Source organism: Salvia miltiorrhiza, chromosome 1, assembly GCF_028751815.1.
Source record: "Salvia miltiorrhiza cultivar Shanhuang (shh) chromosome 1, IMPLAD_Smil_shh, whole genome shotgun sequence".
Classification (NCBI taxonomy): Eukaryota; Viridiplantae; Streptophyta; class Magnoliopsida; order Lamiales; family Lamiaceae; genus Salvia; species Salvia miltiorrhiza.
The window spans coordinates 72,457,534-72,473,493 of record NC_080387.1 but is presented as its reverse complement, the minus strand read 5'-3'; the positions used below and the strand labels follow the sequence as shown (position 1 = coordinate 72,473,493).

The window sequence follows — 15,960 nt, the reverse complement described above, 5'->3', positions numbered from 1 at the left end:
TTTGAATTAATAATAAATTATTTGGGTTAGTTCATTAATTCAAAGTTAGGATATAATTTTTTAAAATTTCAATTTACTGTGAGAAATATATATTAATTAGAGTTCATAAATACTATGAATTCCCTCTGTCCCATCGAAAGTGATGCGTATTACTTTTCAAGTCATCTCAACGAAAAGTGAGTCATTTCTATTTTAAAAAATAATAAAAGAAATTAAGTGCTTAATTAGCAAAACTAATTTCACCCTTATTTTTTTTTTAATTTAAGTAAATTTGCCTCTCTCTCAAATTGTAAGCAAACACGGAAATTTTGAAGGTTCCGATTATGTTTTTTTGGATTGCTTTTTAGTAATTTAATTAAAAAATTGAAATGAAAAAATTGATTAATTAATTTAAATTGTGGACTTAAATTTAATTCAAAATCACTAATTATTAGATATTCATTTAATCATAAATTTACAACACATACTTAAATAACTAAACACTATTTTCTTAAATTTCGTGACAAAAGAAAAACACCTCATTTATGGCGGGACGAAGGTAATAATATTTTTCTATTTTTGTAAGAAACAATTTTAAAGAGAAATTATGAGTAGCACACGGTACTAAATTATAGGATAGAGTCACAGAGGATCTCATCCGAGTTGGTACTTCAAATTCAATGTATCATATTTGGTAATATAGTCTGGTTGAGATTTTCAATAAAACTAAGAAAATTATTAAAAAGAAATTATATAAGTAAAATTTCTAATATGCACGTATTAATTTGACTATGAATTAATGCAAAAGTTGAAACAATATGAATTTCACAATCATGCTATCGCTCATGGTTTGGTGAAATTAAAGCCGCGACAGATTTTTCTACACATCATGTTTGGAATGAACCTCCGTCATTTGTGGTGGGTCATTTCAATATCCCATATTTAAGGTGTGTTTGATATATAAATTGAGATAAAGAGTGATAAATAAAACTTAGACAAATAAAACTTAGATAAACGAGATATTAAATTTCCCAGTGGAACAGTGATATAAGAGTGGGCCGCTCGCTTAATGCGGGCCTTCTTGTTAATCAATTAATATTGCTATCAAACACTTAGATAACATAAGACATGATTATTTATCTATCTTGCTTTATCTAGGGCTATCAAACATGTTTTATCGTTTCTCGTTTCCTCAAAAAAAAAAAAAAGATAATGTCTTTATTATTCAAAGCAATCATTAAATAATTCAAAATGTAGAGAGAACTAAAATAGTAGTACTACTATATATGAGAAAGATACGAAGACAAAAAATACAAATCTTCCGCCAATATTTTAAAAAATTTGAACTTAAGATTTACAAACTTGAAAGCTTCAAAGATTTCTTTTAAATAGTTTATAGTTTATAGTTTATTATCATAGTTGATAAATTCAAAGTTATGGTTTATAATTTTTTTAAATTTTTAATTTTTCTGAAAAGTTAAATTTAAGAGAAAATTTATAAATGTTATCTTAATTCTATCCCCCAATTTATTGTGTCTCACTATAAATTTTATATCTATAATAATTTATTTCAAAAATAAAATAATATTATATATAATGAATAATAATTAATATTTATTGAAATTTAAGAGAATTACATTACCCTAACTCACAAAACAAACAATTAGTTATATTCTAATTGGATTAGTGAAGAATAATTAATGATCTTAAATAATAATAATAATAATAATAATAATAATAATAATAATAATAATAATAATAATAATAATAATAATAATAATAATAATAATAATAATAATAAATTTAAAATAAAAATGATTAAAAACTATAAAAATTTGATAATTAAAAAAGGTAAATATCATGAAAGCCCCTGAAGTATACTCGTTTTATCAAAAATACTCTGAAACTTTCAAAATGTTCTCTAAACCCTCAAACTATCAGGTTTTTATCAAATATATCCAGCATCTATTTTTCGGTCACCAAAAACATGATGTGGCTCGCCGGATGCCACAATGTAATTTATATTCTATTTTTTTAAAATGCAATGTCAAAAACGCCGTCGTTTCATACTATATCATTTAAAAAAAATCCACTCTGAAATTTAAAATTCACTCCTATCGTGTTTGAAATTCACGCTAATCACCTATAATTAGGGATAAACACGATAGAATATGATACGAAACGAAATCGTTTTTTCCGTGTCATTTAAAAAAATAGAATATAAATTATATTGTGGCATCCGGCGAGCCACATCATTTTTCTGGTAATCGAAAAATAGATGCAGGATATATTTGATAAAAACCTGATAGTTTGAGGGTTTAGAGAACATTTCAAAAATTTCAAAGTATTTTTGATAAAGTTTCAACGTAGTTCACGGGTTTTTATTATTTACCCAATTAAAAACTGTAAAAACATGACAGTGGAATAAGCGGTGGACATCAAAAGTGGGACAACAAAATTTGTCATTCATTTCATCTATAAATTGCAATACTCAGAAGTCAGAAACGAAAACAAAAGCCATTAAATTGGAAGTTCAGAATTGGAAGAAGATGAGCTGTGAAGAAGGAAAAGACCTGCCACCGCACGTGCTGATTTTCCCTTATCCAGTTCAGGGGCATCTCAACTCCATGCTCAATCTCGCGCATCTCTTCTGCCTATCCGACTTCCACGTCACCTTCATCATCTCCGACTTCAACCACCGCCGCCTCCTCGAGCACACCACCGTCCCCGCCGCCTTCGCCCGCTACCCGGGGTTCCAGTTCCGCACTCTCCCCGACGGCCTCCCCGACGACCACCCCCGCACCGGGGAGAGAGCCCTGGACCTCATCTTCTCCATCGAAAAAGTCACGGTGCCGCTCTTCAAGAAACTGATAGTCCAGGAGAATTTCTTGGGCGGCGCCGCCCGCAGACGCGTGACTTGCTTCGTTGCAGATGCTATGAGCTTTGCTCCCGCCTTCGCAAGAGAGCATCAGCTTCCGCTCATCATCTTCCACACTACTAGCGCCTCCTTCTCCTGGGCTCTTCTTTGCTTTCCTCAGCTGCTTCAAGCTCAAGATATTCCCTTCCGAGGTCAGTTTGGCAATCATTTTTATTTTTTTACCTACCCTATAGGATATGGGATAAAAAGATGGGACCACTAAAATGTGAAAATTACAACCAAAGAGAGATATGTATATGTAACTCTATAATCTCTATGAGGGTTTTGCAGGAAAATCGATGGATGAATTAGTTAAAAGTGTACCAGGAATGGAAGGTTTTCTCCGACGGCGTGACCTGCCCAGTTTTTACCGTGCCGACGATGTAAACGACCCGATTCTTCAAGAGTTAGTACGGCATCAAACTGAAACTGTGAAGGAAGGGGTCATATTTAACACTTGTGAAGATCTCGAGGGACCTGTAGTTGCAGAGATACAGAAGCATGTGCCAAGAATTTTCTCCGTTGGTCCAATCCACTTGCAAGTGAAATCCAGACAAATGGAGAAGAAGGCGGAGGTCTCCGTCATCAAGGCGAGTCTATGGGCAGAGGATCGGAGGTGCATCGATTGGCTGGACACGCAACCACCTAAATCTGTCATCTATGTGAGCTTTGGGAGCTTAACACTTGTGACGAGAGTGCAACTGTTAGAGTTCTGGCACGGCTTGCTCGACAGTTCACACAGGTTCTTGTGGGTGATGAGGCCGGATTCCATCACTGGCAATGAAGGAAATGAAAAAGTTTTTGCGGAATTAATGGAACGTAGTAAAGAAAAGGGCCTGTTGGTGGAGTGGGCGCCGCAGGAGAAGGTGCTCAACCACCCCGCAGTGGGGGGATTCTTGACGCACAGTGGATGGAACTCGACTCTCGAGAGCATTGTGGCCGGCGTGCCGATGATATGTTGGCCTTATTTCGGTGACCAAACCACTAATAGTAGGTTTGTGAGTGAGGTTTGGAAGATTGGGTTGGACATAAAAGACACTTGTGATAGATTGATTATTGAGAAGGCGGTGAGGAATTTGATGGAAGTGAGAAAAGATGAGTTTTTGGAAAAGGCAGAGAATATGGCTAAACTTATGAAAATGTCTGGAAGTAAAGGTGGTTCGTCGTATACTAATATGGATGCTCTAGTTCAGTATATCAAGTCATTGGTATTGTGATTATTGTTTTTGTTATTTTTAAAGATGTTTTTGTTGGTATATATATCCTCAAAAATTGCAAACAGAATTAAAACGAGTGTGCAATTTAACAAGTTTGTCTTGTCCTTGAACCAGAGCAAGAATGCTCCCTCTCACTTTTTGTGTTTGTGAGATTTCAATTGATGACAACTTTAAAATGTTTTTTGTTGAATAAAATAGAACTGCTTCAAAAAAAAAAATGGTGGAACTAGATTAAATCGGCATTTTTGTGGTGATAGTCTTTTACAATGGCAATTTATTTTGTCAAGCCTGTCGTAGTGTTGTCTGAAAATTTCCTCAATGGGCCCATTCAAATAGAGAACCCAACTCAGTACATAATTGTTTTTTTATTTCTATTTAAGCCTTAATTAGAAATCAACTTTTAAGGCATCTATATATAAATGTTTCTGTTGCTTGTTTTTTTAATATAAAAAATAATGATTTCAGCCGTCTCCAAAATTCAACAAAAACAACATTATTCATAAATAATATAATGATACCTTATATCAAAAAAGTTGATGACATGTATTTTTCAAGATATATTACTTTTCATCACAACAATAATTATTTTAAATTATTAACCAACCTCGACCCGATCCGTCTCACCCATACACTCAATCTCATAGGAGAATTAATTTATGTTGTTTTATTACTCGCTTCGATTTGCGTGAGTGACATAAGTTTTATAAAAATATGTAAGTGTATTGTGAATTGCAAGAACAAGATGGAAAAATCGATGTTTAACATGATCTGGCAATGTGCTTGTTGGAGTTGGAAAGCTCGAAATGAGAGAATCTTTAAAAATAGATGCGTTGATTCGGCTGTGGATAACATTATCTTTTGCTCTTGGAGATGGATTAAGGCGATGTTGTCTAGTAACTTTTGTTATTCGGTTCACGATTGGTTTGTTGATCCGATCCGTTGTTTTCCTTCCAAGTTCTTATCTTGACTTGTCATGTAATATGCTCTTATAGTCTTATGTACCTTTTGGGTTAAGTACCCCTTTTATTTATTTATCTTATTTACCTTTCAAAAAAAAAAAGTGTATTGTGAGTGGTGAAAGTGTCTTACCTTAAAATAGTGTTAGAATAAGATAGTGAAACACAACTCAATTAATAAGACTTTTTTTCTCCAATCATTAAACCAGTAATTCAAATCACAAGAAGATAGATAATGGAATAAGTGGTGGACATCAAAAGTGGGAGAATGAGTTTGTGCCTCAATTCAATAATTCATTTCATCTGATCATAAATTGCAAGACTCAGAAACGAAAACAAAAGCTTTTAAATTCCTAGATCATATTGGAAGAAGATGAGCTCTGAACAAGGTAATGATCTGCCGCCGCACGTGCTGATTTTCCCTTTTCCACTTCAGGGCCATCTCAACCCCATGCTCAATCTCGCGCATCTCTTCTGCTTAGCCGACTTCCACGTCACCTTCATTGTCTCCGACTTCAACCACCGCCGCCTCCTCGAGCACAGCACCGTCCCCACCGCCTTCGCCCGCTACCCGGGCTTCCAGTTCCGGGCCCTCTCCGACGGCCTCCCCGACGACCACCCCCGCGCCGGGGTGAGAGCCAAGGAGCTCGTGTTCTCCCTCGAAAAAGTCACGGTGCCGCTCTTCAAGAAAATGATGCTCGACGAGAATTTCTTGGGCGGCGCCGCCCGTAGACGCGTGAGTTGCTTCGTTGCCGATGCTATGAGGTTCGTCCCCGAGTTTGCGAGAGAGCATCAGCTTCCGTATATCCTCTTCCAAACTGCTAGCGCCGCCTTCTACTGGGCTATGTTTTGCTGGCCTCAGCTGCTTGAAGCTCAAGAAATTCCTTTCCAAGGTCAGATACAACATATATATATTCTACACCCTCCGTCCCGTGAATCTTGAATCAATTCTTTTCGACACGAAAACAATATTTAGTGTGTTAAAAGTGTGACAGATGAAAAAGTGAAAAGATGAATAAAAGAGAATTTTTTTGCCATATAAATAAATGACTCATGATTCATGGGACGGAGGGTGTATTTCGAAATTAAGACACATTTTGAATGAAAATTAAGATACATTCTGAAGAGTTTAAAATTATTTATGTTGGGGCAATTTGAAAAAATAGGCTAATATATAGTTTTCGGGCTTGTACAAATAAGCCAATTATTTTAATTTTTGTTGTTCTTGAGCCATATTTGGACCCAATTCAACATTTATAGGCCACATTTTGGGTCAAAATATGGCCTAAAATAGTCTGATTGGGTTCAAATTTTTCTTTCGGGTGTCAAATTTAAAATAGTTGGCCAATTTTTACATGACTTATTTTTTGAAACCGCCTTAAGATAACCTTAAATAATTTTAAACTCCATAGTGAATTTTGTTATTTTTAATTTTTAGATAAATACAACTATTTATACGAAAGATGGTAAATATACTAAAATTAATGTGAATATGTATTATTATTATTATTATTATTATTATTAGCAATTATTTTATATTTTACACTTCATAGAATATGGGATAAAAAGATGGAGATCAATAAAATGTGAAAATTTGCAACCAAAGAAATACATGTAACTTGAATTAAAAGAAATACATGTAACTCTATAATCCATGTGAAGGTTTTTGCAGGAAAATCGATGGATGAATTAATTAAAAGTGTACCAGGAATGGAAGGTTTTCTTCGACGGCGTGACCTGCCGAGTTTCTACCGTGGCGATGATGTAAACGTCCTTATTCTTCAAGTATTCACAGGGGGGAAACTGAAAGAAGGGGTCATATTTAACACTTGTGAAGATCTCGAGGGACCGGTAATTGCAGAGATACAAAAGCATGTGCCGAGAATTTTCTCCATTGGTCCAATCCACGAGCAAGTGAAATCTAGACTGATGAAGAAGAAGGCAGAGGTGTCAATCATCAAGGCGAGTCTATGGGCGGAAGACCGGAGCTGCATCGATTGGTTGGATGCGCAGCCGTCTAAATCTGTCATTTATGTGAGCTTTGGGAGCATAACGGTTGTGACGAGAGAGCAAGTGTTAGAGTTCTGGCACGGCTTGCTCGACAGTGCGCAGAGGTTCTTGTGGGTGATGAGGCCGGATTCCATCACCGACAATGAAGGAAATGATCAGGTTTTGGCGGAATTAATGGAACGTAGCAAAGAAAAGGGTTTGTTTGTGGAGTGGGTGCCGCAGGAAAAGGTGCTCAACCACCCTGCGACGGGGGGATTCTTGACTCACAGTGGATGGAACTCGACTCTCGAGAGCATTGTGGCCGGCGTGCCGATGATATGTTGGTCTTATTTCGCTGATCAAACCACTAATAGTAGGTTTGTGAGTGAGGTTTGGAAGATTGGATTGGACATAAAAGATACTTGTGATAGATTGATTATTGAGAAGGCGGTGAGAGATTTGATGGAAGTGAGAAAAGATGAGTTTTTGGAAAGGGCAGAAAATATGGCTAAACTTGTGAAAATGTCTGGTAGTGAAGGTGGTTCGTCGTATACTAATATGGATGCCCTAGTTCAGTATATCAAGTCATTGGTATTTTGATTATTGTTTTTGTTATTTTCAAAGATGTTTTTGTTTGTATATCCTAAAAATTGTTGGTGAGCATTAGGGCCGATCAAACGTGCGTGGTCTGCTTTGCATAAGGGCGAAAACTTGCAGATGGGATCCTCTGTCCCACAATATTATGTGTACCACGTGTACCACTCTTCATTTCTTTATTTTATAAATTGTTTTTTATAAAAATAAAAATTATTATATTATTATAAACTCTAATTAGTATTTATCATTGAAAAATTAAAATTTAAAAAATTATATACCCTAACTTTGAATTAATGAACCCAAATAATCTATTATTAATTCAAATAAATATAAAAAAATAATTATAAACCCTAAATGGATGAGTGAACCCTTGTTAATTATCTTTATAATATATAAAAGCATAATAAATTAAAATGAAATAAAAAATAATTTATAAATATAAAGAAATGAAGAGTGGTACACGTGGTACACACTATATTTTGGGACAGAGGATCCCATTTGGAAAACTTGAGGCTCCAAATTTACCTTGTGTCATTTGGTGACGATACATTAGTATAAGTAGATTCAATGCCAAATTATAACGGTCAAATTATTCATAAATAAAATAAAGAGTTAAAGACACCTTAACATATTAGTACATAGTATTCGAAAAAGCTTATGACACGTATTTTTTTAAGATATACTCCCTCCGTCCCAGCTGAAATGTCTTGTTTTCCTTTTTGGGTTGTCCCACTTGAAATGTCCTGTTTCCTTTTTTGGCAATACACTCTCTCTCTATACTTAATATTTAAATAATTTCCACCAACTCACTTTATCTACTTTATACACATTTCTTAATCTCCGTGCCGAAAAGAAACAAGACATTTCAGCTGGGACGGAGGGAGTATTATTTTTCATCACAATAATATTTATTTTGAATTATTCGGCATATGCCAACCCGCGCCCCAAACCCAATTCAACCCGTTTCACTTATACACTCAATCTCACAAGTGAATTTGCATTATTTTATTAATTACTCGCTCCAATTTGAGAGAGTGAAAAATGTTTTATAAAAATATGTGAATGTATTTCTCAAAAAAATAATATGTCAAAGTATTGTTAATGGTGAAATAATCTTATCTCAAATAGTGTTAGAATAAGATAATAAAACACAATTCAATTAATAAGAAGTCAAACCAGTAATTCAAATCACCACAGGAAAGAAATGACAAATTATTTTTAATCCTTTTTAATAAAAAAGAAAGAAAAATAATGTTAGAATAATTACCACAGTTGTCAAAAAAAAAGGGTAGGGTTTAATTGATGTTGAGCTACCATAATATATGGGGCCATAAGCCAACAATTTTTGACCAAATTTGGGGAAAATGATATTGTATTTACACAAAAATTCTTGTGAAATCGGTTTTATAGTGAAACCGACTTTACAATGACACTACTTCAACATACAAATAATACTTTATTATTTTAAAGTGTTATTTGTATGTTGAAGTAGTGTCACTATGAAGCTGATTTCACCATGAAACCAGTTTTACAGGACACCACCTATTGCATTTATTGCTACTAAGACATTGAAACAAAATTGGTGCTTCTTGACACACTATATTTTTCAACAATGCGGCAAATACAAAGCTAGATTATCCAAATCACTTATTGTAAATATTCTTCTCGAATTGTGCCGGTAGGAACCGTAGGGTGGTTATTGATACTTCAGATTCACTGTATCGGATTAAATTGCCGCTTTATGCCCCCTAAGTCATTGAGACAATATTGGTTATAATTGTGTACGTGTGTGCTGGCCCAACGGTAGGAGATTAATGTCTAAGTTCAACACCTAAGGTTATGAGTTCGAGTATTTCATCACGCGATCTTTAAATTTCTTTATTTACTTATATAATTTGTGACACAATATAATTAACTAGCATTTTCACTCTACACTCAAATTCATTCATCTAGAAATTGGTAAACCCCTAATCAATTATCATAAACAAAAAACATAGTAATAAACTAAAACTAAAAAATAATTAAAAATTATAAAATTTGATAGTTGAATAAGGTTGTATCTATTTTGACAAATTTGTGCCTCACATTCATTCATCTAAAAATTGCAATACTCAGAAACATGAACAAAAATATTTAGCAAGATTTGAATTAGACGAAGATGGGCTCTGAACAAGGAAAAGATCTCCGCCGCACCGGACTCTCCCCCATGGCCTCCTCGTCGACCACCCCCGCGCCGGGGAGAGGGCCATGGAGCTGTAATTTTCTGTTCTCCAAATTCAAGAAACTTGATACTCCCTCCGTCCACTAATTCAAGACCTAGGAGGCAAAACACGGGTTTTAAGAAAAAGTATACTTTTATTAGTTTGGTGGAGAAAGGGATCCACAAAATGTATTGTTTATTGGTTGAGTGGGGAAAGGGATCCACAAAGTACATTGTTTATTAGTTGAGTAGAGAAAAAGTGTATTGTTTATTGGGACCCACCAATTAAAATATGAATAAAAACTTACTAAAAATAGATAGGCATTGAGTTGGTGGACGGACCAAAAAGAAAAGTAGGCCTTGAATTAGTGGACGGAGGGAGTATTTTGCATATGAATTTTTTTGTGCTATTATGTTACTCTAGTATTTGATCATTGGTTATCATAGTGTGTCTTATGAATTAAAAAATACTATATTATTACACGATGAAGAACTAAAGTTCAAATTCAGCAAAGCTTTGTTCTCAGTTCTTCCACCAAATTTAAAAGATTGAAAATTAGGATACATTATGAATTTTGTTATTTTTTTAAGGATAAATAGAGTGATTTATGTTAAAGTTGTGTCTTACTGTTGATGGTTCATTTTCATCAGTAATAAATCTAGTCTTGTCCAACCTCAAAGAAGATGAGAGAAATGCTATGAGGCTGCAGTCGTATTTTAATAAAATTGTGATGTAATTAAATAATTATATATATTATTATATTATATAATTAATTATTTTTAATTTTGATTTTAGAAAACACTTATAAATTAAAAAGATGGGAATCACTAAAATATAATAAAATTTGAAAGAGATATATGTAACTCTAGTAATATTTTGTATCCAAAATATCTTAAACCCATATATCCACGAAGAAATTAAATATTTGATTTAATTTCTAAGGCTAAGGATGTTAGAATTGGGTCTCTCTAGTTTTAGTGCTTTTGACTTACTGTTATTTTTATACTATCCACGACGGTCCAATTCAGATGCATGCATTAAATATATGAGGTGGTCTTGGGTACAATCGGGTGCGTGTACCGTACAATCAAGTTATATTTTCACTTAAACTTTTTATTTGCACCCTGATTTGAACCCACATAAATAATACTATTTTGGGTACGGGTCAATCTGATTGTACGGTACACCCATGTGTACTCAAGATTTTGTGTAAATACATTTATCCCACTGTCATCTATACTACTCCCTTCGTCCACATAAAATAGTTTTAGAAGGGAACGATACAAGTTTTAATGAAAATAGTTTAATTTATTGTGAGTGGAGAATAAGTTTCACTAAAAACATAGTGTTAATAATGACAATTAATTGTATTGTGAGTGGAGAATAGAGCCCAATATGTGTAATTTCAAAAAATAAATATGGACTAATTTTTGTAGACATCTCAAAATGACAAAAACAGACTATTTTTTATGAATGGGGGAGTATATTAAAAATGCAATTTTCAATTGAAAATTAATTTCAACTTGATTTCAATGGTAATTTTGTGATTTCCTTAAAAAATAATGACTTTTTATATATATTTAAAAAACAAATTTATATATATAGGGTTGGATTTACTCCCTCCGTCTCCAAAATAAGTTCCTCTTTGGGGACGGTACGGGTTTTAAGGAAAATAGTAAAGTGTATTGATAGTGGAAAAAAATATGTTATAATTAGTATTGGGAGTCGTGAAAAGGTGAAAAAGTGTTATAATTAGTATTGAGAGTGGTGAAAAAGTGAAAAGTAAGAATAAATAAAGTATTATTAGTGGTGAGATAGTTGTCCAAAAATAGAAAGAAAGAAAGAGGAACTTATTTGGGGGACGTCCCAAAATGGAAAAAGAGGAACTTATTTCAGGGACGGAGGGAGTACGTAGTACCATATCCTTGGGTAATAGTGCTTCCAAAGCCTTTCAAGACAAAATCTGCACAGAGGTAAAATCAAAATATAATTTTTTGATATTAAAAAAAATGATTTTTTTTAGATTTTTATGGAAAAACATGTTTTTCATGTATAAAGTTTCACACAAAAATGCATAACAATACACACAAATGCATTAATTAAATTGTACAAAAAATGCATTGTACTTTTCCACAAATCTGGTTTTTCCACCGCTGACCCACCCCATCCCTCACTCTCCCGCCCCCCACCTCGTCAATTTTTTTTAGATTTTCTAGAAAAACATATTTTTCATGCATACATTTCACACAAATGCATTAAATAATACAAAAAATGCACGGCGTTTTTTGACAAATCTATAAGTTATTTAGTAGATTATAAGCTTTTTCAAAGTATTTGACAAAATAAGCTCATAAAGAGCTTATAAGCTGTAAAATTAAACTCTAAGAGCTTATAAGATCCTAAAAAATAAGTTCATCTACCTCAACTTATTTTCTCATTTTCTTATAAGCAACACTAATTTTATAAAAATAACTCAACTATAATTTTTATTTTCATTATATATCATTCTAATTTCATATTTTTCAATTTTCTCTCTAACTAGAAATTCTCTTTCTAGCTTATAAGCTCAATTATCCAAACACTTTGACAACTTATAAAATTTTAAAATACTACTCCCTCTGTTTCATGAAGTAAGACCAAGTTCTTTTTGGCACGAGAATTAAGAAATTGACATTTTGTGTGTTAAGTGTGGTAGGTGAAAAAGTAAAAAGGTGAATAAAAAATAATTTTTTTGCTATTTTTAAAAACTGGTCTTGCTTCATGGGACAGATCAAAAAGGAAACTTGGTCTTGTTTCATGGGACGGAGGGAGTACATCTTATAACCTCTTAAAATATCTTACAAGCTCCGAAAGCTTATGAACTCTTTAAAATTAGATTAGCCGAACATCCTCATAATTTATTTGGATAAATTTGTGCCTCAAATTCATTCATCTATAAATAGCAATACTCCGCAATACTCAGAAACAAGAACAAAAATATTTAGCAAGATTTGAATAAGACGAAGATGAGCTCTGAACAAACAAAAGATCTCCCGCCGCACGTGCTGATTTTCCCTTATCCAATTCAGGGGCATCTCAACTCCATGCTCAATCTCGCGCATCTCTTCTGCATATCCGACTTCCACGTCACCTTCATCATCTCCGACTTCAACCACCGCCGCCTCCTCGAGCACACCACCGTCCCCGCCGCCTTCGCCCGCTACCCAGGGTTCCAGTTCCGCACTCTCCCCGACGGCCTCCCCGACGACCACCCCCGCGCCGGGGAGAGCGTCGTGGACCTCGTGTTCTCCGTCGAAAAAGTCACCGCGCCGCTCTTCAAGAAAATGATGCTCCACGAGAATTTCTTGGCCGGCGGCGCCGCCCGTAGACGGGTGACTTGCTTCGTTGCCGATGTTATGCGTTTCGTCCCCGACTTCGCTAGAGAACATGACCTTCCGTTCATCTTCTACCATACTACTAGCGCCGCCTTCTCGTGGCTTTATTTTTGCTCTACTCAGCTGCTTCACGAAATTCCTCTCCGAGGTCAGAAAATGGGATAAAAGGAAAAAAAATTGCAACCAAAAATATATACTCCCTCCATTCCGTTACAAATGTCCCACTTTTCATAATAGAATGTCTTATTACAAATGTCTTATTCATTTTTTTTAATATATTCTAGGAGTATTTTCCAACAACTCACTTTATCAACTTTCTACACATTTCTTAATCTTCGTCCTAAAAAAGTAATGAGACATTTATAATGGGACGGAGGGAGTATTAAATCTCTAATCTCTCTGACGTTTTTGCAGGAAAATCGATGGATGGATTAGTAGAAAGTGTAGCAGGAATGGAAGGTTTTCTCCGGTGGCGTGACCTGCCGAGTCATTACCGTGCCGACGATGTAAACGACCCTATTCTTCAAGGCACAATAGAGCGGCTATCTGTGAAGGAAAGGATCATATTTAACACTTGTGAAGATCTTGAGGGGCCGATAGTTGCAGAGATACAGAAGCATGTGCCGAGAATTTTCTCCATCGGTCCAATCCACGAGCAAATTAAATCCAGATTGACGGAGAAGAAGGCAGAGGTCTCGATCATCCAGGCGAGTCTATGGGCGGAAGACCGGAGCTGCATCGATTGGTTGGATGCGCAGCAGCCTAAATCAGTCATCTATGTGAGCTTTGGGAGTATAACGGTTGTGACGAGAGAGCAAGTGTTAGAGTTCTGGCACGGCTTGCTCAACAGTTCGCAGAGGTTCTTGTGGGTGATGAGGCCGGATTCCATCACCGACAATGAAGGAAATGATCAGGTTTTGGCGGAATTAATGGAACGTAGCAAAGAAAAGGGTTTGTTTGTGGAGTGGGCGCCGCAGGAGAAGGTGCTCAACCACTCTGCGGTGGGGGGATTCTTGACTCACAGTGGATGGAACTCGACTCTCGAGAGCATTGTGGCCGGCGTGCCGATGATATGTTGGCCTTATTTCGCTGATCAAACCACTAATAGTAGGTTTGTGAGTGAGGTTTGGAAGATTGGATTGGACATAAAAGATACTTGTGATAGATTGATTATTGAGAAGGCGGTGAGGGATTTGATGGAAGTGAGAAAAGATGAGTTTTTGGAAAGGGCAGAAAATATGGCTAAACTTGTGAAAATGTCTGGTTGTAAAGGTGGTTCGTCGTATACTAATATGGATGCCCTAGTTCAATATATCAAGTCATTGGTATTTTGATTATGAACTAGTACAATATTGCAAATTCAGGTAGAGTTTGGTTGCTTATATATGCCGATTAATTTATTTGGCTTAAATATGGATTGTTATTGTTTACATTTTTATAGATGTTTTTGTTTGTGTATCGTGAAACCCTTCAAAAAAATTAAAAAGTGCACTGTTGAACAACACGAGTTTGTCTTATCCTAGAAATAAAGCAATAATGCCACTTCTCAATTTTTGTGTTTTTGTAAGATTGCAATTGGTAGCTTGATTGGGCGTATTTATACGCCTTTATTTGGGGGATTTTAGTATGATTCTTGTGCTTAATTCGTGTTAAATATCATCTTTAGGATGTGATTTTGTCCTTATATGAATTTTGATGGTATTTAATAGGTTTTGAAGAAAAGACATGATTTTGAGAAGAATTTTGAAGCTCGGAGCTGTGAAGAATACAAGCTGAAATTCGAACTGATTGGAATTATTGAAGTGGGCTGCACTTTGATTTATTTTGTGGGCTTTCATGCGCCACTTTTGGTTTCTTTATTTTGTTAGTTTGGGCCCAGCGCCAACTTTAGTTATGTTAGATTAATTTTGCTTTTAGTTAATTTCCTTGGCCTTTCACGCCACTTTAGCAGATTAGGTTAGTTTTGTTATTAATAAGTGGGCTGCGCCACTTTAATTGATTAGAATTAGGTTTAGACTTTTTCAACTTATATATATATTAGTATTAGTTAAGTTTTAAAGAGACATCACAATTCAGACGCCAACTTTGGAGAGCAGCGACTGGATGCTTGGAGTTCTTCAATCAAGTTTTTATTTCTTCTATCTTGTTTCGTAATTTATTCTTTTATTTTGTTTGTGTTATTTAATTATGAGTTCTAGCTAAATTCGTTTATTCCGGCATTGATTAGGGAAGCACTAGCGAAATTATTCTGTGAGATCTAATTGTTCTTATACTTTATTTTTATGCTTGCATCTGCGATTCTCCATGTTTAATGATATTAATTATTTTGATCCATTAGATAGTTGCAAATATTTATCGGGTTAGAATTAATTATATAGCCAATTGAACCGGCCATCCGTAATTGTGGTTTAGGTTTGATTAGTGGTAAATTGACACATCAGGGTCAAGGGAAAAGCAGTCTTGATTTAATAATCCTGCGTCAGAGTTTATTGGTTTTGAATCGGGTTTTCCTAGATATTAATGCTATCGGCTCATTAAACCTATAGAGCGTCTCTTACGGTTGTCAGTCGATTAGGGTAGTAATTAGTGAAGCGTCTTCCTGGTTACCGAATAATTAAGGAGAAATAAGATCACGTCGGAAGCGTCTTCGGTGGTTATAACTGGTTTGTTTGCATGATTTAAAGTTATTTTTGCATCGATGATCGAAATAATTGAGCTAGGGTGGACTTA

The 15,960-nt window shown here is 34.9% G+C and overlaps 3 protein-coding genes across 3 annotated transcripts in view; all 3 read left to right on the top strand.

The window, feature by feature from the left end:
- Positions 1-4,202, top strand: part of LOC131005889 (7-deoxyloganetic acid glucosyl transferase-like) — a 57,830-nt gene extending 53,628 nt beyond the window's left edge. The window contains exons 2-3 of the mRNA XM_057933001.1: positions 2,400-3,048; positions 3,188-4,202. Coding sequence (XP_057788984.1) covers positions 2,400-3,048; positions 3,188-4,113 — 1,575 coding nt within the window. The 3' untranslated portion in view covers positions 4,114-4,202. The remainder of the gene's footprint in view (positions 1-2,399; positions 3,049-3,187) is intronic.
- Positions 4,203-5,229: 1,027 nt separating this feature from the next.
- Positions 5,230-7,736, top strand: LOC131005911 (7-deoxyloganetic acid glucosyl transferase-like). Its single transcript, XM_057933031.1, has 2 exons — positions 5,230-5,962; positions 6,742-7,736. Exons 1-2 carry the CDS (start codon positions 5,443-5,445, stop codon positions 7,656-7,658), a joined length of 1,437 nt encoding a protein of 478 aa, XP_057789014.1. The 5' UTR covers positions 5,230-5,442; the 3' UTR covers positions 7,659-7,736.
- A 5,014-nt stretch (positions 7,737-12,750) lies between these two features.
- Positions 12,751-14,670, top strand: LOC131005913 (7-deoxyloganetic acid glucosyl transferase-like). The gene is made up of 2 exons (XM_057933033.1): positions 12,751-13,378; positions 13,645-14,670. Exons 1-2 carry the CDS (start codon positions 12,862-12,864, stop codon positions 14,562-14,564), a joined length of 1,437 nt encoding a protein of 478 aa, XP_057789016.1. The 5' UTR covers positions 12,751-12,861; the 3' UTR covers positions 14,565-14,670.
- The last annotated feature ends 1,290 nt before the right edge of the window (positions 14,671-15,960 follow it).